This window comes from Pagrus pagrus, assembly GCF_965226575.1.
Source record: "Pagrus pagrus genome assembly, chromosome: 12".
In the NCBI taxonomy this organism is placed as follows: Eukaryota; Metazoa; Chordata; class Actinopteri; order Spariformes; family Sparidae; genus Pagrus; species Pagrus pagrus.
Genome location: NC_140196.1, coordinates 3,786,744 through 3,810,270, shown reverse-complemented (window position 1 = coordinate 3,810,270; position 23,527 = coordinate 3,786,744). Strand labels below are relative to the sequence as shown.

Sequence of the window (23,527 nt, the reverse complement as noted above, 5' to 3'; positions counted from 1 at the left end):
TTTCAAAAAGATGCATTTTTTTATTTAACAGTACAACTTTGGCCTGTTAGATGTGGATGTAAGTTCTAACTTTGTCCTAAAACTTTGTAGGTTTATTATTAATGTGAGTTAAGCTCCAAAACTGCTGGATCGGACATGAATACAACAATGAGATACGATGCAGCCTAACTGCCTGGTGAATCTCTAAATCTTCATGTCCATGAGAAGCTTTGTTAAGAAACGTTTAGTCTCAAGGGACGAGCACAGTTAACTCTAATGACATTCAGTCATAGAAGCCTGGGAGAGGTCGCTGCATGTTTATAGCTTAGCATATTAACTACAAATACACATTATAATATATATGTTCGTATAATTTATAATTAAAATGTTATTTTTAGACTTTTGCTGCTGAAATTGTCTGTAGGATTAATGACATGACACTAAATTAATAGTAGTGTTGTAAAAAAGTCATGCTAAAATATTACTATGGTAACAGTGAGTGGCCCATTAGAGTAAAAGTTTTAAAGTATTATTTATTAAATATACTTAAGCATCAAAAGTAACTTTTTGACGATAAATCTTTTACAAGTGTATATCGGCCTTGTCGATTATCAGATTCAATATTCAGCATTTTTCAGATTGTCTTTGTTTTAAATGAATTTAAAGTCAGCGCAAAAAGTGTAAATACTCAAGTAATATAAAAGTATCTCAAAGTTATACTTAAGTACAGCGCTTGAGTAAATGTACTTAGTTACATCCCGTCACTGATGATCACAGTGTTCATATTAACTTCCTGGAAAATGTCGCCTCCTGCTGGTGTAAGGAGAGCGCTGCACACAGGCTGGGAACTCATCCACAGTGATGAACAATCATTACTTTATTGGAGCATAATGGTCGATCATTCATCCACTTATAGGCAGTCAGTGTCAGGCCCGCAGCACATTACTGCTCGTGTAAATAATGAATAAAGAACGAGAGGCGATGAAATAAAAAGACAAGAGGCAGTCCGGCTCAATAAAAATAATTTATTTACAGTGGCATGAATCATAAATTAACGAGCAGCATTGGCAAAAGCAACATTAGAGTCGACAGCTTGCATAAAGTGGTGTGAACGTCTGGACTTTTGCATAATAACACACTCACACTGGATAAACTGTACGTACTGGACTTTGTGTCACTGCTGAGATATTTAATATGAACATCAGGGCAGAAATCTGTTGAACCCGCCGACGGTGAGCTTTGAACTGCGACACTCGAAAAAGTATATTTTCTACTACATCGGAGAATCTGTGTCTCTGTGAGATACAGTTTAAAATAATAACTGTCGCTTAGCGCCGACTTTTTCTGTTCAGTATTAATGGAAAACCTTTTTTAATTTTCTGCCTGCATTGTTGTTTTTTGCAGAAGTGCAGACATGTAAAAAATTCTCTCAGCCCCAGACTGACGGAAAGTCAGGTGAAGTTTCGTAGTTTCGTTGAGATTCACAGCAAAACGGCGTTGCAGAATTCATCTAAATGCTGTAATTCAAGTCTACGGAGGCCCAAAGATCCAAAATTGATTTGAAAAGACTCAGAAAAGTTCATATTTTTTAAAGTTTTGAACAAGTCTCCATCTACTTCAGCTGTTTAGCAGAACGCTGTGACGCTGTTTTGCTGTGAAGCTCCAGAAATGTTTTGCGGACAACGAATCTTCACCTGACTTTCCATCAACGTGGAGGTGAGTAGATAATGACTACGTTTTATTTTTTTGGGTGAACTGTTCCTTTAAAGCCACTATGTGTAGGCGCCACCCTGTGGGAGAATCACAAAAGACACCCACCTGACCCAGAAACACAGACGGCACCATGAGATGTTTCACTTCTGCCACCAGACTAACTTAAGATTTTACCACATCACAAAAGTTCTACACATGGCGGCTTTAAATAGGAAAACATGAAAAGAAAAAAAAAAGCTTATTTTTAACAATATTGACAAAGATCTCAGTGAAATATTCCTTCACAGCGCAGTGATGCCACTCCAGTTGGTGAACAAAGAAAACAAATATTTGCCCGCTTCATTTTGACATTCCTTCTATTTAGTATTATATCTTTTTTCATGTACATTCAATCTGTGTAAGGTTTGTTTTTTTTAGTTTGGACTGTTTTAGCATTTTATTTTAGTCTTTCTACGGCTACAACGTTTAACATTTGAGAGCTTCTTCTGTTAGAGAAAAACACTATTGAAAAATGTTTCGGCATTTTGAACTTTCTAAGTATTAAACGTCAGAAATGGGTTTTTTTACTGTTAGCAGTAGTAAAGTCCTGCATTAGGACGAGGGGGTCGCTCCATTTCTTTCGTTATTAAGTCAGTAAGCGCTCAAACTCCATGTAGAGATCCACTGACGTTGCTCCAACAAAGATAAGCGAAGCTCGAGGATGACTTAATGCCCCTTTTAAAAACAAACACAATATTTGCATCTTGATTAAAAATGCTAACACAGTATTATTAATCTGTTAATTGATGAGCTGACACGCAGCTTGTTCAGTGTCACTTCATGGGAGAAAAATATAAAAACCCTGGTTGTCTAATTGTTAAAACTACAGTATGAAGACTCACTCAGCAGTATGTGACATATAATACACCTGTAAACCGTTACAGTTACACACCAGACAGAGAATCACAGATCTAAGGCATTATGCTTTGTCTTTTTAGCATCTTAAGGTACTTAACATGAATTACAGTATTTTGCCGTTGATAAAATATCCATCTATGAATTAAGAAAAACTCTTCAACATATACTGTATCAGTCAAAATCAAGAGAAAATAATTCATCTAGAAACATCGGGAGTCACTGTACACGAGCGTTCACGTCCCGCTCTTTGATTGCCTCGAATCTTTGCAGAGAGTTTGACATTCAGGACAGGTGCATGGCTTTACAGTTTCTCTTTACAATCTGTTTAATTCACCGTACCGAGAGCTGAAAGGACGCGAGGGGGAACAAGAAAAAGACTTTTCAGTGTTTCATTTTGCAGTCAGTTTGCATTTTCACATTCTTGTTTTTTTTTGTTTTTTTTTTAAAGCAAAGTACTCTTACAGTTTGTGCTTAACAGATTTCTGGACCATCTAAAGAAAAGAAAGATGGATTCAGTTACACAATTATAGGCTCATATGAGACAGCACCTGATGAATAGACGGAGCACCTTTCAAATTGATTTTTCGTAAAATGCTACAGTTTTTAGCCCGTATAACTTTGGGTTGTTTAAATCTCAGGGTCACCTGCTCTCCTGTAAGTTTAATTCAGCATTATTAATCTGTTTTTATACGGACCAGGTCAAACTTGACATTCTTCTGAGACTAGTTTGAATTTATAATCATCACATATTATTATGTCTGACCCGACACAACAAACGACACTTTTGAATCGTCCTTCAGCGCGACAGAGAGCTCGTAATGTGAGAGTGACTCCTGCAGGCCAGTACATCGCAACCATCAAGTGTCATTTCAAAATGAACCGCAGTAGCGTTGAGTTTAATTAGCTGATGTACACGTATTGTTTTTAGAGGCAAAGCTGCTTCAGAGGCAGAAATCGTTTCATTGGTCAAATCTCAGTGGGCGGAGAAAACAACCTTGACTGACTACAGACATTCTGCCACGTCCAGGTGTAACGCTGACCTTCTACTTTAGCATGTTAAGATTTGCTCAAGAACACGAAATAGAACAGCTGAGACTGACGGGAACGTCATTAGTTTTGCAGGTATTTGCTCATAAACCAAAGTTTTGGATAAAATCAAAATTACATCAAGTTTTTTAAGAGTGGAGTTGTGAATGTTTGTACCAGATTTCAGGCCAATTCTTCCAAAAGTTGTCAAGATATTTGACCCTGACACAAAATGGTGAACTGATCAACATCACCATTGCCGCTAAAATGCAAGAGCTACATGCTAGAGACAGAAATATCTTAGAGCGCGAAGCATTTTTCTACACACCAATGATCTTCGCGCTGGTGATACTAGCCAATAAAATACAGATTTTAAGCTAGGAGAGCCAGTTGCTCTACAACATTTTGTTTACGATCTTTGCCATTGCAGTAAGTCAGCTAACTGACTTGTAGTCTTGTGGGCGTTTAGCTCGACACGCTGAGGTTTAATTTAACCAATGAAATATTTTTGCTCTCTGAGAAATGTTTTGGACTAAAACTCCAAACTGCTGTTTTGCAATATCACTTAGAGGAAAAGGTTTCTTTTATTATAAATCTAAGTATGTACACGATCTATACACATTCACCTTCATTCAAAAAGTCATTAAATAGGGATACAGCTCCCCTGTAACTACAGCAGTTGAAATATATTAATTTTAAAATCGACATCAAAATGTACCATTTTGAGAGATTTCCTTAAAGAAAGATATCCTTGATTTTTTTTTGTGTGTCATACAAATAATCTCTAAAACTTCTTCAAAACTATAAATACCTGTAAAATATTTCTCATAAACCTTCTCGTTTGACATTTTTCAGTCAGGCTCTAAAACAGAACCGTAAAAAATAAAAACCCAGAGGTGCCGTTCACGCTCGTCGATCGCTCGCTTCCTCCAGTGTCAAACTGTGACGTCACACAGCACCGACACACCGCTTCAGAGACTTGAGAGGATTACGGTCAGGAATACATTCATCTGACCAGAGCACAGACTGTTAGCTAACACTGCATGTGTGGGTCCATGTACCGCAACCTGGGACTGATGCTAATACTGCTAAAACTACTGTAAATTCTCAGAAAGAGGCCAGGGCCTTTATTTACCTCCCTGTTTTCTGTTTTGCTCCTATTCGCCACATTAGTTCGCTGCTGTTTGCTTTTAATGTGTATTTTTTTTAATATCTAAAACCTTCCAATCAGTGAAGGGAGCCTTTCTTGAAAAGATACCTCCCTTTCTTGAATGACCTGTATTGTTAAACATCTTTTGTTTTTTAGAGCAGCCTTAACTTTGTGAGAATTTACAGAGTACACAGATAAATTGTTTAATAACTAAGGATCAAACCATAACCCACAGTAAATAGCTAAAATACAGGGTTTCCCCACAACACCCTGAGTCCGCAGTGAAACAGTCTCCTTCTTCATGACTTTTTGGATGCTCCTGTTCAGTGGTTCAGACGGCAGTCTCCCTGTGAATTCTGACTTTTTTGCATAAAATGTTAAATCAGTGTGTAGCGAGCCACACCGAAGTGAATGCAGTTCAGAAGGTTTTACATGTCCTCTCTCTCTTTAGTGCCTCTGAGCCGGCTGGTGTGACGAGTGAGCAGTGTTTCCATCGCGTGTTCTCCTGGATGGTTCACCAAGAGCTGAGCTGAGGAGGCGTCAGTGTTTTTTTTTTGCATTGGCTCCTGTGTTACCTTGTCTCAGCCACAGCCGGGGTCAGCAGAAATTCTGTTAAAATGACAGAAAATCAGAATCACATTACTAAAAGATGATGGTTGAACTGTCTGCCTTTTTTGAATTATGTTATTTTAAACTGTTTCAAGAGATTTTCTACACTCGTCCTAAAAGTGTTTCCATGTGCAGTAAAAAGAAACTTTTACTTGACACTTCTTGGTCGTCTCAGCTACCCGGGCCCTCACATATAGCAGCAATAGAGAAGCTACTCATGCTTTTAAATTAAAGATGCGATGCGACGTCCCTCGGAAGTCGCAGTTTGTCGTAAAAATAGTGAAATAATATTTATTTTTGTGAGAAAATGCTCAGTGATCTACGTATCGTATATATCTTCACTTACAGAATTGGCTTCACTCTCTTGCGTCAACATATCAATTTCCACCAGCTGCTCCAGGATCAGGCTGCTGTCTCTCACCTGTGATGATGAGAAATAACACAATGAGTATAAACTAAATGATAAAGTGAACATTATTGATGGCCTCCGATAACTTTGAGCATCGACACGAAACAGTGCATCGCTCACCTGCTCAGTATTCATGGAGCTCATCTGTCCCGACATCTGGCTCATGTTGCCACCGTTGCTTGCCATGACTCCCAGGTTCATGTTGTTGTTGCTGCTGTACATTCCTCCGTTGGGTTGTGTGGAGTATTGTGACTGGGACTGTTGTGGGTACACGCTGCAAAGAGGCAAACTGAGTCAATGATATTCACAAAAAGACTCAAATCATGTTCACGTGAGATCTGGTGATTTGTTCATCTGTTCTTACCTGTTGCTGGTGGAGATGTTGGCAGCTTGGGGCCATCCGTTGTGGTCGGTGCTCGCCTGGTAGCCCGGAGGTCCTCCCTGGTTCGGCCCCTGGGGTTGGGCCTGGCCCTGGTTCTGCTGCAGCATGGGGCTTTGACCCTGCCCCATCCTGGGGGACAGCAGCGGGCTCTGCGGGGTCGTGGCCCCACACGGAAAGCCTGATACTGGGTCCTGGTGTTGCTGCTGCTGGCTCATTCCTACAGTGGAGCAGATAAAAGGGTCGTAAGCTGCGTGGACAGGAATGATAAGCAGCGTGGGAGAACCAGACAATAATGTCTGAAACTAACTTGTAGCGTTTACTTGACAAAAATAGTCACCAAACAAAAGAAAGAGGAGGAAAGAGAAGATTTTTGTGCCCCCACAAGAGCTATTTTCCTAAAAAATGACTAAATGCTATCTCCTGATTGGTTGATGAGGTAGAATCATGAAAAAGTGTAAATCTGAGTGTAGAAAAATCTACATTGTTGATTTGCACACAAATTCAAATCTAACGAGGAAAATACCTTCATCATGCAACCTTCAACCACACCCAACAAATTTAAAAAAAGGATTTGAAATGACTCCAACAGTCCGAACACAGATGATTATGTTTGATTACCGCCACCACAACAGAAAAAACAACTACACGGCCCGTGAAGCACACACAGACTACTGTGATGCCGCTGCTGTTCTCTAATAATATACCTGAACTGCTGAACTGGAAGGCACTGTGCTGTGATGGCGGACTCATTACCCCGCTGTACTGCCCGCCTACATTTCCCATCATGCCCTGGCTAGCCAGATGATGGCTGGGGGAGTGAGGGGAGGAGAAGGGACTGGAGGAGCCGGGATGAGGAGGAGGAGGTGGAGGAGGAGAGGGCAGGCCGGTACCGTAGCTGGAGGCCGGGTAGGGGAACTGCTGCGGGTTGCCCTGCGGGAGCCGCGGGTTGGTGCCGCCCATGGGCATCGGTGTAGGAGCGGCGCCCCCGCTGGGCATGTTAGGCGGCATGTTGATGCCCTGGGTCCGCATCATCAGGGCACGTTGCTGGTGCACGTGCTGCTGCTGTTGGCGTTGGCGTATTTGGTTGTTGAGGTACTCGCGCTGACGTTGGGCCAGCATCTGGGCGTTGAGGGTTCCCTGTGGAAGGAAACACAGGGAGGTGACACATTAATGAAACGAAACAGGATGTTCACAGGCCGCAAACAGGACTATACATGGGTGTTTACTAATATATAGTTCAGTCTGTTTAAGGCACATCTTACACGTCAGGAACGCAAAACTAAGAACTAGAAGCGACTTTGGCAGTTACGTCATCTCACATTGCCTCTGTCAAAAACCTACACTTGAACACATCACAAAGACCACGGACAACTAGCTCAGAAGACTGCACTGGGATATACAAATTTCATTTTCACACCCCTCTCGCTGTTGTAGCCACTTCTAATGGAGAATATGTCTTAGTGTCACTAGTGTTTACAAGCGAGGTGGAGTAGGAGAGAGTGAGAATGACGCATAGACTGACCTGGTTTGGTACATTAGACCGTAGAGGTAGATTCATGTTGGACACTCCGCTCATCTGGTTCACCATCGGCTGACGGTTCTACGTGGGGGACAGACAGAGTGCTTCACTGATTCATTGAAAATTATAGGAGACAGCAACAAACCACACAGCCATAAACACACACATAGTTTTCAGTCTTTTAACTGCTCATCAACAGTCGCAAAAGTATAGAAATCTTGTGCGTCAGTGCTTCTCAAAGCCCAGGCTCTGCATATTCCACCCCTGAAGCACTAAGACTGTGGTTTAGTCTCGTCAGACTCCTGTGAGCTCAAATATTCAGATGATACTGAATAAATCCACTGCATGCATCACTGCCGTCTTACAGCATATTCCAAAGTGTTAAAACCTCCGCCTGAAACGACTCCTTCAAGTATCTGCAGATGGCAGATGGTTTATTTGGAGCTTTTCTTTCAAACTTTAACTTCGCTTTCTCCCCACTGGCGCCGAATGAAGTGCAAAAGTCGTGTCTCACATCTGAACAAGCTGCTAACTTGTCAGAGCTATTTTAGTTTAATATACACAAGCTGTTTTCCCTCAACTCTCCACCAGGTGGCAGTCTGGACTTAAAGATGTTGGAATGAAACCTGTAAAGATGGATGTTCAGAATAAGAAGGAAGCCCCCTTCAAAATTTAGAGACTAACACAAAATACATATAAGTATAAACACAAAATAAAAACAAAATGTCTTAAAACAAATAAAGTATTAGACCATAAAGCCGTACACAGGCCCTCGAAAGGGTCAAGTGTGTTAACAACGGTCACACGGGGTACATTCTGTGTGCGCAATTATCTTTATGAGAGTGTATTAATTTGTGTGTGTGTGTACATGTCATGTGTGTTCACTGTTAAGTGTCTCAGCAGCAGGGAACTGCTGATGAAGGCAGAAAGCTGAAACACATTTGTTCCTTTCTGGCTGCTGCTGTTTGGACTCGGTGAACCCTGTCGGCATCACGGCCTGCTCTGCTGCATCAAATATAATACAGGAAAAAAACGAGCAGAACGCAGACGGAGGCTGCGCCTGTTAAGACAACCGTGTCTCTTTCATGTTAATGAGGTTTGGCAGTTGACTACAGATGAAAGACGGATTTAAACGTGTGTCAACACTTCTAAGAATGTTTGTATTTACAGGGAGCAAGAGAAAGATGTGTATTGTTATTGTACTCGGGTATCGATAAGTAGAGCCCGACTGATATATCTGTCGGCTGATATTAAAGGACAATATCGGCCTCTCGCTGATATATCGGTATCTGCGTATATGTTGGTTGATATTCTGCATTAGAGATCGTAATGCAAAAGATGTATTTACATATCTTCGTCACATCACGTGTTTGATAATCACATTTTGAAGAGAGACGTTCTTCTGCCACACACTGGGGGTGTCCAAAGTGGAAAACATGCCCCATGCATAAATACTAAATACTACCAACACTAAATACAAAAAACAGGAAACAAAAAAAATAACATTTGCTTAAAAAGCAGCAGAAAATCTTGTTACTGCAATGAAATTGCCACAATCTGTTATTTTGCTCACTGAGCTCAAGTAAATTTATGCTTGAACAGTTGGAAGCAGCCTCGACAGTTCTGACAATCAAAAAGACCAAACTGTCAGTTTTTCCTTTTGTATCCATTTTGCCAGGAAGGATATGAGCTACAACTAATAATAGCCTCTGCCTGACCTGCCAGTAGTCGCTTTGTCAGAATAATGATATAAAGTATTTGGTTCCACCCACCAGCTGGGCCTGGAGTCGGTGCTGCAGCTGGAGCCTCATGTTGTTGGGCTGAGGTGGCACTCCGGGATTAGGCCCCCCTGGCCTCATCCCGACCGGTCTGGGCCCCACGCTCCCAGGCATCCTCATCATCGGGGGGTAACCAGCGGGCGTCATCCTCTGCGGCACCATGTGGCCGCTCATAGAGGGTCCGTGGAAGCCACCATCGGGAGGCATGCCGCCGTAACCTGGCTGGCCACCGTAGTGTTGACTGTACATGAGAGGCTTCATGCTGGCCGCTGGGTCCGAGGAGCCGAGGTACTGGTCCTGGTCTGACATAGGTGTCTGCAGGGTGGGAAGACAGGATGGGGGTGAGAGGAACCAATTAAATATTAGTTTAGTGTTGTTATTTCCACAACATTTCCACTTGTTTTCTCAGTTGTTTGCCTTTTTAAATTTTCAGTATTAGCTGCAGTCTTAGATCAAATTTGTATTTATAGATTGAGCCGTAGATGAATGACTGTTAAAAAGAAGCTTCGAACTGGTAAAAAAGTCAAACCAAATGCTTTCCAAGTGTCTTCTTATTGTTCTCCTGCCGGACGACTCTTGAGGTCAGTTCGAAGGGGCTCACCTGTCCAGCCAGCGTCGGGATTCCCAGCATCTTGTCGATCTCCTCCAGACCTTCGTAGTCCTTCAGCATGGAGCACAGCTGGCTCAGCAGGGCTCCTTCATCCGGCTGGCCCTGGGGCCCTGTCCCGCAGCAGTCCATCCCGTCCCCCTGGGGGACACCGTACGGCGGCCTGGAAAGTAACTCCATGTTATTTTTGCATCAGAGTCAAAGGGCCAAGATATCTGATCCTTAAAAGTGAAGCTCATGCCTAAGTTTTATTGGTTGACTCATATTTTGTGATGTAGGATGAAATGAAGGCCGCACCTGCTTTGGTTTCCATAGTGATCCATAGCCATCATTCTGTCTGGCCACGGTGCAGTCTGATTGGGTGGAACATGTTGCTGAGGGTACGGGGGCGTCGCCATCTCCATCTCTGAAGGGAAGAAAACAGCTCATGAAATATCAGAATCATTTCAGGTTGCGATGAGTTTGATGTCAGTGCGACTTCTCTTCTCACCGTTGCCCATCATCTGCATGTTGACCATGGCTCTGGATCCAGGCAGGCCTCTCGTCTGCATCGCAGTGTTCATGTTGGGGACCATGCGACCGGGTCCGACCCCCTGGCCCATCATCGGCCCCGCAGTGCCCCCCATGGGCCCCTGTGGACCCCAGACCTGCTGCATGGGGGCCCGCATCGACCCGTTATTCAGCATGCCTGGTTTGAGGAAAACAGAAATAATCAGACTTTGAGATAATTGGAGTCATTTTGTATCTTAAAACTTTATTTTTCTCAGACGAGACAAAGAGTTAAGAATATCTTAATCTGCATTTAATAAAGCTCAAAGTTGACAGAAACAAAATGATTTGTAAGGATATTTAAGTATTTAAAACTAATGTGCTGAACATCAAAAGTTACAAAGAAGAGTTTGAAGATATGACGTCAGCTTGTTTGTGTGAGTGTGTATTTGTTGCTACAAGCTGCACCACAATGACAACAGTATTTCTTTTCCAACCTGCATTGGCCATCACAGCCTGGTTGGTCATGCCTGCGTGGGTTCCCATCATGCTTTGCTGTTGTTGCTGCTGCAGTAAGGAGTAGGGGCTGTTGTTCCTGTGCTGAGGAGGAAATGGCCTGGCAGCGCTGGGGTTGGGGCCCATACCGCCGTCCAGAGACGCGCTCCGGACTGGAGGAGCACCTCGACCTGGTTGGCCCGGCCTGGCACTGTTAAAGCCTGCTGGGCGGAAAGATACGACTTTCTTTTATATATCCTGAGACAAAGATATGATGAAGGTATTCTCTCATAGAGATTATAAAGATTTGTTTAATTAAACATCTTAAAGATCCAAAGACTGGCAGACGTACTTGCAGGGCCGATGGGGGGGAAGGCTCTGTGCTGGTTGGGGGGGCTGCTGCTGTTGCTGCTGTCTGTCATCTGCAGGATGTTGCTGATGATGGTCTGTTTGTCCACAGATGAAGTGGGCGGCACAGAGGAAGATGCAGATGAAGCAGAGGCTGGTCTTCTGACAGGCGGCTGGCTCCCAAACAGCTGCTGCTGGCCGCCACTCTGCAGGTCCTCCAGCAGGTCCTCCAGCTCACTGGACTGAGATCAGCCACAGGAAAAGACAGGATTAGAAGAAAAGTAGTTTTGTTCCATAAATAACACAACTTAACATCACCTGGCATTAGCACCAGTGTGACACATTCCTATAACCAAAACATTTTAAAGACATTATTTTGGGACAGTTTTTCATTTCTGGGTCTCAACAAATACTTCTGCTGAAATTCAAAGGCTAAACATCTCCGTCTTCAGAGAAAGAAGTGACATTGGCTGCGTTTTCGACTCCTGACTAAGTGATGGTTAGAAATGCTTTTGATTTGATTTTTGAACATTTCTCTTAGTGTTTCCCCCGTTGGGTCTTTTCTCACGTAAATGTGTTAATCCAGGCATACCACTGAATGTGATTATGCATGTTCACGATCATGTTTTATTCCTGAAACATGATCTTGCTTCTGAAGACATTTTGTAGGAGGGATCACATGCAGGCTCTCTGAAATGCAGGAGATTCATCTGGTTTTGACAACAAAGAACCAGAGAAACTTTCAGCTCAGATTCTTCAAACAATTTGCTTCACACACACACACCAAAAAAAATCCATCCTAATATGAATATAATATAAAATATGCATTAAGAAAACAGTATTTTTCATCCGTTTTGTTGTTTAATTAATGAAGTAACTAAATGGTATCGTGGATAAGTAGCAAGACAACAATAACCAAAAGAAAAGAAAATGTCATGTATCGAGAGCAAGATATCAAAATCTGATAAAACCCCCTTCAGTATTACTGTGTAGTTTAACCTACAACACACACACACACACACACACACACACACACACACACACACACACACACACACACACACACAGAGCACTGACAGGAATGGTTTCCTCCGGCCGTTTGGCTGATGAATAGAAGAGGAGCTAAAAATAAACCGCCGGCACTAATGAGGTCATGTGTGATGTACAGTAAGACACACAGTCACAGCTCTGTTTAGCCACAGCGTACACACACACACAAACACACACAGTGAACATAGCATGGAGACGCATCAAGGGTAGTATGTCGTCAACCGAAGCACTTCTGTCGGTCACTATTTAACATCGAACTGTTCTCACATTGATCCTCAAATAATCAGTTTATACATAAAAATAATCAAATACGTAACTGTAACCTTGAATATTAGCGCAATTACTTTAGCTTTGACTGCTAAGCAGAGTGGTGCCACCTCAGCTGAGTCTTGCTTGTACTACCTGTCAGTGTAAACAGTTACAGTGGGTGCATACTAAACATCGCGATGACATGCAGGCTCAGGTATCACGTCTGATATAGTATCAGTTAGCTAACAGGTTGCCAGCTTTGATAGTAAACAAAACATTGGGGATTTTAGTGGATGACTAAAGTTTTCTAAATCTGCTGGAGTTTCTAACAGCTGCCAGTAGATGTTAGTAAGAAGCCAAATCTTCCTGGTTGTACCTTTCACTTTTAATTTACTCTTTCATACCAAAAATACAAAGACAACATTGTACAGACACAGGCCATTACTTTCAATGGAGATTGCTGCCGTCCTCTCCTAAGTAACCGCCACAGGGACGTGCACTGCCTTGTTTTTTCTGCCAGGTTTAGAGGTCAAAGATCAACTAAATTCCTCTTTGCACTGGAGAGAAGAATGGAGAAGTGTGTACCTCTCTTAGTAACGCATGTCAGAAAATAACAGAGAGGATGGAAGTGAAATGGCATGGAGAGGATGAAAAAGCAAGTTTCTGGCATCACCAAAACAAACTCAACAAAGCAGCACTTTAATCCGAAAACTTCAAACCAAACCATCCAGGACGGGAGCCGCTGAATGGCAACCTCCCGTCCGGCAGCGGCCTCCGCCACCCGGAGGCACAACTACTGTCAGACTTTTGAACCTCAGTTCCTGGAGCTAACTTCAACACCTGCAGTTTAAACAAGCCAGACATCACTCTGAAGTGGCTACACTTTGTTGTGTTTAAACTAAGCCAACACAGTAAAAGAGGGAGTGCTACACTGTAAAATATCGGCGCTGCTGAAACCATTAGTTTAACTGGGATTACCACTCGTAAACTCCTTTTAAACAAGAGACACAAGTACGACAAAGGTCTACTAAACGTACGTGCAACTCACACTGGACCCGTCTATTTTTGACCGAGACTCCAGCTTGCCGTACAGTTTCATCAATTTCACTGCTAAATCATGAATTAGGTTAAATTATTTTTATATGTCATTATCATCAAACTATGATTTCCATCCTTAGCAGAGACACGTTCACCAGAGCCGTGAATCGTCCGACCCATATTCAAATCAACGAGGGAGGAGGGCTGTGAGCCTGCGTCAGTGTCCGTCTGAATCAAATATGAGAAACGTGTTAATCAAGCACAGCTTTGAACTGCATTTCATATAACCTACATATACTGTACATTTCTGTGTGTTTTGACGCTTCATGTGTAAGGGGAGACTAATTTGAATTTCGAATGTGGTCATTGCTGTCCACTTTGTCATTGTCATGTTTGGTCTCCCCGTGAAAACAACACGTTCTCATTCCATGTTCAAATTAGCAACAATATATCTGCAACATCGGTTCCATGTTCAGTATAACAAGGAACCAAAACTACTTTGTGTGACAAATGACAACTTCCTTAAAACACTCACCACAACTATTGGCTTAGACGGGATCTGAAATAAAAACAACCCATCCATCCCTACGTCCTCCCTACATGGCTTATCTAGCTCTTTATACTACGTTTGTCCTTTGTTCTCGTCATTATTGCCCCCTGCTGGTACTTCACCTTCATACACGTGTGTACTTTTAAAACTTCGGCGATGCAAACCGATACAAGCTATCCTCTGTTGGATCAATACTTAAATCATGATCAAGATCAAGATTATCCAGCGAATTATTTTCTGCCAATCCACTGACAGGTTAATCATTACAACACTAAGCACGAGTATCACTGTCAACAACACTGACCTGATCCGGCATGTTGAAACCCGCTTCCTGTTTCTCTGTCTTAACATTGGACAGCTTCGGTCCATCGCCAGGTTCCATCTTGATGGCTTTATCCAGTATGCCATTATCATCCCTATCCAACAGATAGCGAAGCAGCGCGTTGTCCTTCTTTTTGGGGCTTCCTGGCTCCTGTTTCAGTTCGCCGAGGGCGGCCATGCTGTCCCCCGATGCCGACTCTGGACCGATGGCGTCTTTTCCAGTAGCCTCAGCCGTTAGCTTGGCCAGCTCCACAGGCGAGGTGCTGGTCTGCAGCAACCTGTGGAGAATTTTGTGTTTCTCCTTCAACGAGGTGGAGTGGTTGTTATGCCCAGCCCCACCCATACCCCCAATCCCACCATCCTTAGAGTCCTGGTCATCCCCGAGGGCTCGTGTTGGTGAGCAGGGATCAGAGGGTTCTAATTTGGTGGTGAGGAGCTGGAGCAGCTTAGTGTGCCCTTTTGTGTTCAGAAGGCGATTTTGGGCGTCGCCGAGCTCCCCTAAGCTTCCATCACCTCCAAAGCTGTCAGGGTCATCGTCTCTGCCCTCCTCCTGCTCACCCTCTTGGCTTTGTGATGACAACAAGTCGTGCTGCTCCTCAAAAGTTCCGAATAAGTCAGCCTCTAAGCTGGGATTGTTCTTGGCTGGCTGGCTACCAGCGCTGCTACTGTCAAGAGGGCTCTGAAGGCCAACTGGCTTTCTGTCAGGTGACTCTGGATGCTGGCCCTCAGTGAGTCCCTGTGAAATCCTGTGGCCCTGGGTGAGGGCCTGCAGTGCACTGAGGGAATTGAACCCTTGGCTATTTCCTGTGCTGCTGCACACAGATGCCGGCGAGTGGAGGCCGGCTGCAGGAGAGAAAGAACCTGGTGGATGTTGGGGGAGGTGAGGGCTACCGCAGCTACTGCTGCTAGCTGCCATGCTGGGGCTCTGGCGATGACGAGGAGACAACATGGCACTCTGGGCCCCTGAGGTGACGCTGGGGCTTCCGTGGGCTGAAGGGCTGCCCAGTTTGAGTGCGTGGCTGCTTCCCTGAGGCGTGGACGCCCGACCTGATGCTGCCCCAAAACCACGTCCAGGGGCACTTGAGACTGTGGTGGAGTGGTGTGTGTTGCTGGTGACACTGGCATCAGGGGAAGGGGAGGGACCACTCACACTGGTTGGCGTCATTGGCTTGGCCATGCCCTGGTCTGCGGTCATGCCACCCATGTTCTCCCTGAAGGAAAAGAACACAGACGCATGAATCAGACATTTTGAAAATGATGTTGTTAGTAAACAGCAGCGGTGGTCCGTTAATGTTCCCTGACGAGCAAGGAACCAATAAGGCACTTGAAATGTAGCTACTGCCATCTTATATCTGCGCTTGTACATTACTAAAATACAGTTTGGCTGAGACGTTAACACCCTCAGTGACTGAAATCAGACAACAACACTTTAGATAAGTAAACCAGACCTAAGTTGGCATCCATATAATATTTTGTTTGTGTACACTCCCAACCACTTTTACATAATTCTTGACTAGGTCTAATAATTCATTTAAGCCATTTAATTTCAAAATCTGGCACCGGCTCTTAAGCATGACATAGTATTAAAAGAATCATATTGTAACTGGTCTTTTTTTTTTGGTAAATGTCATTCAATAGCATTTTGGATTCAGTAACAATAAAGTATGGAGAGGTTAAACAACTCCCTTTCTTTCAGCTTCAGTTGTGTCATTACATGAGACAGAGAGCGGCTCTGGAACAGTGCACACAACTGAGAAAACAAAGTTGTAACGAGGTCTAAAGCCGTAACAGAGAGAGAGCTTTAAACATGGGTTGGCTTCAGCCCCACACCAAACACACAAAGCTCCGATTGTGCTGAATGCTGCAGCGATAATTTTGAATGTGAAACTTGTGGAAGTAAAAAGGCCAAGTTCTCGCCATTGATCTCCGAACGCTCCGGGTAACAGTCCTGGCATTGTTTTCTGACCGCTGTCCAATTGCTGACTCTGAATGGTCATACCAAAAGGCTGGATGCTGGTTGAGTCGCAGTCGCTCCCGGTGGTGGGAGGGAGGGACGGAGATACTGTAGACTGGACTGACTGGTAGTGCTTGTGTCAGTTTTGTCAATACATGTGGTGGCGGTTCTGAATAACAGGCTCTTTGTTCTTAAACCACATTACTGTGTCCCTCCAGTTTGTCTAAATCAAGGGGAAACTGCTAACACTGAGAGAAACATGTGATACACACACAGACTGACAAGGGGAAAGAAAAGGAGGGAAATCGCTGCAAATATTATCAATTATCTTTTAATATTATAGTTTTATCAAAACGAGTAACAAGTCAGTTTTATGGAAGGTTAGTTTAGGGAAAATCCGGGGAGCATTTAAATTAACTCCTCAAACCTTAAGGTTGTCATTGCATCTACTGATTTTGAGAGTGGTATGAAGCGTCTTCTGGATTGACTCCCTGCAGCTATAAGAGAGTCGCTTACTGTCGCTTTTTAGTTCTTGTAGCTCAAGATGATTTATGTGAAATCACTTTTCTGTTAAGCACTTTGAGCTGCATTTCTTACATGAAAGATACTACAAATAGTTTATTATAACTTATACTAAGCTAACCTATAAGTGTAACAAAAATAAATGAATATAGACATAATAAAAACTAATATTGGTTCATTTACTACATGTACACACTCTACATCAAGTTTGTTTAATAGCCACAAATGTTAAATAGGTTAAGAATAGTTTTCAGTCATGTGTCTTTCACTGGATTCAGCAGAACATAAACTTAAACCATGAAGCTAAACCTTAACTGAACTGATAATAAGAGATTCAGTTCATTTCTAGAGAGGAAAATATTGTCAGACTTCATGGACGTGATCAGAGTCACATACAAAAAGACTTCAGAGAAAGACTTCAGAGTCAGAGGAAGAGTGGGCGGTACCTTTGCAGGATGTGCAGGGACATGTAGAGCTGCGGTTCGTTGGTGGCTGGAGATCGAACCAGCTTGCTCTTGGTGTGAGCGGAGACGATGGTGCCGTCTGCCAGGGAGAATCTGTACAGAGGGCTGAGCGCATGGCCGTTCCTCAACACTGCACAGAGACATAAAATCACACTTATTACAAAACATATCCCTTCAACATCATCACAGGACTGTGAACGAGACAGAATATGATACAAACTCATTCCCCAAAAATAAATTAAGAAAGAAGCACAAAGACTCCAAAGAAGATGCAAAAATATCCAGTAAGTTTTGCTGATCAGTCACAGGCTGCAGTGAGCTGATCGTACTCACCATCTTGCATGTGTTTCTTGGCGAAGGAGATCTCCCCTTCATTCTGCAGGTGAAACCTCTGAATGCACCGCCGGACCAGGTCCTCCCAGCCCGGCTTCATGGACGCACGGAGCAGACTGGTGTCAAGGGACGTGATCTTACCTGGACGGGTAGAAAACTTTATGTTAATGGATTACTGTCATGTTTTAGATGTTTGTCTGTATATGAAGTGGGGTGAAGACTTCCAGCCTGTACGTCGGCAAGCAACATTAATCACACGACGCATTAACAGTAGAACGTCCTCTTTCTGTCCTACCTTGAAGGTCCTGTCGCGTGGTGAAGCTCTCGTACGAGGGCATCACAGGTCTCTCTTTGACGGGGACTCTTCTTGCCACACAGATGAGACACGACTGGAAATCTGCATGATTGGAAAAATCAAAATAACCCGTCACTAACTAGCACAACAGGATTTATCATGTACGTAAGAATAAAGGTGAGAGTGTGGCTGATGATTTTAGTTGTGAGTGGAGAGAGTGTGTGAGTGTCAGTGTGAGCTTGCTCTCCCTCTCTCGGGTGGTCTTGTGCAGGCTCGCCACCTGTTATAGCTTCAGAGTTTTCCTCATTAAAAACACAAGGCAATTAGGTCTGCCTTATTAATCATGCTGTCTGACTTTCTGTCTGTACCTTGATGAAGATGTATGCCTCAAACGGTATGGAGCATCTGCACGTAGCACTGAAAGCTGATGTGCACCTCTTCAAAAATGATACTATATGTTGAGGTTAAGGCGGCGACAGAGATACACATGAACTGTAAGAACTGTGATCGGTCAGCAGGGACTGAAGTTTCTTGATGAGAGTCAAGATGGCATTAGGTAAGAAAAAAAAAAATGGTTACGCTTTCTCCGTCTTTTCAGCAACATGTCTAGCAATCTCCTAAATCTTGAACTACACTTCATTCTCATCCTCATTTTTCAACCACAACTATACTGTCGCATCAAAATCAACTTCAGCATGAACAGCAACCACTGCGTTAACAACAATGTCAAGACCTCCTAATATGAGACTAAGCCTGCGTTTTAACATCAGCTCAACCTTAGTGTCAACCTTCAGCCTCTCCGTCTGTCCACCAGACATCCTCCTCCTGTCGGGGGAGAGATTGGCACAATATCTGGTTGTCAGACATCTAAAATTAGAGTGCCAGACAGATTCTTTTCCCTTGTGTGTATGTGTGTGTGATAAGATAAGATGGGAAGATGACAAAGTGCCATGCACTAATTAGTCTCTCTCGGTAAATGGGAGGACAAGAAGAGAGGAGTGGTGATGAAAGGAGGACAGTACACAGGAGACTGGGAAAGTTGGGATTGAAAAAGTGATAGGGAAAGGACAGAAAGTCACGACAGAGATTGAAAGATGGAGAAAAAAGAAAGTAGCAGCAAGAGAGAACATGTATGAAAGGAAGGACAAGGGAAACATGGGATAACAAAAGAGGGACCAACTCAAGAGAGGCAGAGCAAGAGAGTGCAAAAGGGAAGCAAGAAGACAGATAGAGAGAAAATCTAAAATTTAATCCAAGTGAAAGAGCAAGAGGGTAATGCACAGACAGAGAAAACGAGGAACAGAGATGGAAAAAAACCTGTTAGACAAAAAAGACAAAGTAGGACAATACCTTCTCCTTCTTCCTTGATAGACTTGGGTTCGGAGACAGCGAAACACTGCATGGTCTCGTACTTCTGCTGCGACGCGTCCTGCTGGTCAGACGCCGGCCTGGCTTCACCGTCGGCATGAGGGTTGATCAACATACGACAGTTGAAGGTGTGGCTGTTCCTGTTGGACGAATCACTGCTGCGATGATTGACTGGGAGATCAAGACAGGCAACAACACATGTTAGCATGTTGGCACCCAGAGTGCCAGCATAAACACTGCAGCGCCAAAACCACCCAGCTGATGACAGAAGATGAACCTAATGTGGTCTGGTGTTTCATCATGATAAGACAGAAGTGTTTATGAGGCTTTTGATTGAGGAGCCCATTATCAGACAATAAATGGGACAAGAATTAGGTTGGGAAAATAATAGAAAACACAACTTTATAACTTTATTCACTGATTTTGGTAAAACTGGATCACATATTAGGGAGAACATATTTTCTGTTTGTCTCACTGCCAGCGCTGCTCTGCCTCCACTCTTGATTTACAGATTTTCTGAAAGGACAGGAAGCTGTACTTGTTGCTAAAGTAACCGCTAACTTGCGTCATTGTTTTTCCCACATGTATTCCGGGAAGACTCACTTCCGTTCTGCCTCTGATTGGGTTAACTAACCCTCTAACCCTCTTAATCTAACCAAACTTACCAAAACACGAGCCAATCAGAGGCAGAGTACTGAGGTCTGGGGAAAAAATTAAGCATCAAGGCTTTCATCACATGGGAAATTAGCGTGGTTACATGTAAAGTAGGTTGTAAAAACGATAGAAGTATCCCCTTGTGCTGGCTCCATTTATCTACATTTATCTCGTGCACATGAATTAAACAAAACATGAGACTGAATTGCATCTCCTGCGCATGCAATAGTGAACGACCAAATGAAGGAAAGAGTGAACAACTGTTTCTTACCCAGACTCTTGGGCAGGAGGTTCTTGACGAACTCGGTGTGATCTCCAACGTGCAGCACGCTGTAGACGCTGGTGTTCATCAGCTCTTCCTGCTGGTAGCGCAAATACTGGCTGACGTTCTCCGAGACGAACACTATGTTGCCCTCCATGTTGACCACGAAAAAGAAGCCGTCCAGGGCCTGAGGGGTGAGGAAAAAGTGAGAGGGCAGAGGAGACAGAGGAAAGGGGAAGAAGGGAGGGAATAAGGAGAAGAAAGAGCAGGAAAGACAGAGATAAGAGCCGTGAGGAGAAAATGGAAATATAAAAAAGCAGGTGGGGTGTTGGGTAAGTTTGTAAGGAGGGAAAAGGAAGAGGAGAAAGTGGAGGGAGATTAGAGAAAGAAGCATTTAGCCAGAGGGAAAAGAAGGGATAGAAGAAAATTAAGACAGAAAAAGGTAAGAGGGATAAAGAGAGGAGATTGGATGTTAATTAAAGTTCATTTGAACTTTCCACCCAAAGCTGATTAGACTCAATTAACAGAAGTGAATGTGAAACTTGAGGTTTTACTCCTCCAGTTTGGGTTTGGCTGCCTGCTAAAAATACACTTTAAAATACCATTAGAGTTTAACTATTTGTTGCCATTTTGCATGACAAAAGTTGGCTCTTTATATTTTTTTATTGTTGTCTTCACAGCACACTATAGTGATTGACTCATATTTGTTTTAATAAGGCTGACACTGATACAGATAACTGGTAATCAGGGAGATCGATACAAAAATACTGTAACTGAATCGTAGTGTCAAAATTTAAAATGACATGGGATGAAATGTAATTAAGTACAAATTTACTCTAACTTTAAGTTATTTGTACTCCTCTTTATACTTATTTGATATTGTGCTTTCTACTCCACTACAGTTATTTGACAACTTAAGTTACTTTGCAGATCAAGATAATTAATACTTTGGTAATACTTGGCATCAGAGCTAAAGGAGCACAAATATAGCAAAAAATACACAGATTTCAGATATTTAGAAAAATGCAGATCATAATCAGTTACCAGTCTATTCCTAGTAAACTACACTGAACGGTGTCTTCTTGCATTTTGGTTCTGTGTGGACATAAAATGTGTCTGTTCCTTTTAAAATAAATCTCGGTGTGTGTTTGGTTGTGAAAAGTGACACAAATTAAAGCAGCTCCTTAATTATGTTAAAAATGTCAAAGCTGCAGTGTGCTGCAATAATTCAAGGTATAGCAGCGAGTCTACAGTGGCCTCTCTAGCACTCTTCCCTTTCTTTCATTCCTCCCTACTCAGCATTTTGCACCTACATGTACAGACAGTGATTTGTCCTTTTGTCACATGGCTACACAAGCCTCCTACTGTACGTCTGCCTGCTTATCATACCAGTGTTGGTGCAGAAAAGAACTGAATAGAACAAAACAGAATAGAAATGGTCTATAACAACATCTCAGTCAACGCTGTGGCTGCTGAAAGCTGTATAAAGCTGTGTGTGTGTCTGTGTGTGTGGTCAAGCTCCTCCCCTCCTGTTCTAATCTGGCTTTTCAGAAAAGGTATTTATACCTCATTGGGTCCCATGTTATACGTCACCACACACACACACAACCACACACACACTAGAGTAGGCTTGATGACGGCATTGTCGCTAGCCAGAGGACCTCTTATCTCTCTGCGTCACTGTAAAGTGCAACACCGTTTAAAGTCAGACAGACGCTCCACCAGCTCTAAATGAGTTACATACATTAAACCCTGCAGCCTCACTGAACTGAAGACATATTTCCTTTTCAAAGTACTTTTACAACAATTGCACTACTATAATGGGGGCATTTGGAGCAACACAAGAGCTCTTACATTAATTCTCACATTATAGAAAATACTGCTGCCCCATTTTGGATCGTAAAATGACTTAATTCAACCAGTTCTCCCTTTCAGAAAAACTTGTCTGAATAATCATTCTTCTGTGTTGAGACGCTATCGCTTTGACCTTTAGACTCTTTTCCTCAGAGCATAATAACACAGGAGGACCAAAGTTTAGCTCGACATACCTCCAGCATCATGGGCCCAAGGGCGTCTTTATCAATGACACCCTGTCCGGTGGAGGAGACGTCGGCCTTCTGCACCTCCTCAGCATCGGCCACTGGAGCTTTTTCTGTAAAACAAAACGAGAAACATGAAAAAGAGGGGGTTAAGACACTGGAGATGTCTCCAGTTTCAGTGTTTGCAAACTGTCTCTGGCCATTTTTAAAATGAATTTATTTTTATGAGGAGAAATAACATCAAACAACAAATAAAAAATAAATCCTGAACGGCCCAGTTCTCAGAATAAAATGTTGTTACAAACATTTGATGCCTCTGCAAACCACGTATACGTTCAAATTTGCAGGTATCGTACGTACAATGTCAACATTTCCACAATACATACACAATATTTTTGGCGAGACATCAGGACATTTTCCTGCCATGTTTGTGGCTACAGAACCAGGTAAGCCAAAGCATGATCTCTTCCTAACCCTAACCAAGTGGTTTCTGTGCCTTAACCTAACCATGAGCAGAGCGTTGTCAGAACATAAAAACATGAAAACTGCACCTAAAGAAATATAAAGTTGCAACATAGAGACATAAAGTTTCAACCCTGCGGTTTGCAGAAAGATACAGTGTCAACATGTATTCTGGCTATTGAGTTGTTCTGAAAGTAAGAAAAAAAAAGAGAGAGAAAAATCATCCATCACATTTCTGAGAACTGAAGAAAAAACGTTACAATGTATTTTAAAGGAATCTAGTGAATGCATGACTCACTAATGATGTGGGGAAATTTCATGTGAAAAGTTCAGGCCAACATCAAAAGGACGGCTGTTATCTAACGAAGTAACTGACTGTTTACCGCACGGCGTGTCTGTAAGAAGGAAGCTTTTTCTTCAGCGCTGCCTCTTTGCGGATATTTTCCTTTCACGGAAAACACTGACAGTGTTGTTTTTGTCATGATGTCGCCCTCGGGCCATCACACGCCCCCTCTCACACTTTCGCTGATCACATTCATGGCGAGTACTTCAATTTATACTTTCT

The 23,527-nt window shown here is 42.9% G+C and overlaps 1 protein-coding gene across 5 annotated transcripts in view; it reads right to left on the bottom strand.

The window, feature by feature from the left end:
- Positions 1 to 990: 990 nt before the first annotated feature.
- Positions 991 to 23,527, bottom strand: part of LOC311266901 (nuclear receptor coactivator 2-like) — a 51,006-nt gene continuing 28,469 nt past the window's right edge. For 2 of the 5 annotated variants that reach the window (XM_084369557.1, XM_084369558.1), the window contains 19 exons: positions 22,510 to 22,613; positions 20,471 to 20,648; positions 19,528 to 19,716; positions 18,178 to 18,279; positions 17,883 to 18,023; positions 17,532 to 17,679; positions 14,593 to 15,820; positions 11,406 to 11,643; positions 11,056 to 11,277; positions 10,560 to 10,757; positions 10,367 to 10,475; positions 10,064 to 10,232; positions 9,457 to 9,777; positions 7,688 to 7,765; positions 6,870 to 7,302; positions 6,148 to 6,382; positions 5,904 to 6,057; positions 5,721 to 5,795; positions 991 to 5,374 (listed from right to left, as the gene is read on the bottom strand). In XM_084369557.1, coding sequence (XP_084225683.1) covers positions 5,363 to 5,374; positions 5,721 to 5,795; positions 5,904 to 6,057; positions 6,148 to 6,382; positions 6,870 to 7,302; positions 7,688 to 7,765; positions 9,457 to 9,777; positions 10,064 to 10,232; positions 10,367 to 10,475; positions 10,560 to 10,757; positions 11,056 to 11,277; positions 11,406 to 11,643; positions 14,593 to 15,820; positions 17,532 to 17,679; positions 17,883 to 18,023; positions 18,178 to 18,279; positions 19,528 to 19,716; positions 20,471 to 20,648; positions 22,510 to 22,613 — 4,334 coding nt within the window. In that variant the 3' untranslated portion in view covers positions 991 to 5,362. The remainder of the gene's footprint in view (positions 5,375 to 5,720; positions 5,796 to 5,903; positions 6,058 to 6,147; positions 6,383 to 6,869; positions 7,303 to 7,687; positions 7,766 to 9,456; positions 9,778 to 10,063; positions 10,233 to 10,366; positions 10,476 to 10,559; positions 10,758 to 11,055; positions 11,278 to 11,405; positions 11,644 to 14,592; positions 15,821 to 17,531; positions 17,680 to 17,882; positions 18,024 to 18,177; positions 18,280 to 19,527; positions 19,717 to 20,470; positions 20,649 to 22,509; positions 22,614 to 23,527) is intronic. The other 3 variants (XM_084369561.1, XM_084369560.1, XM_084369559.1) reach the window with 3 other exon arrangements.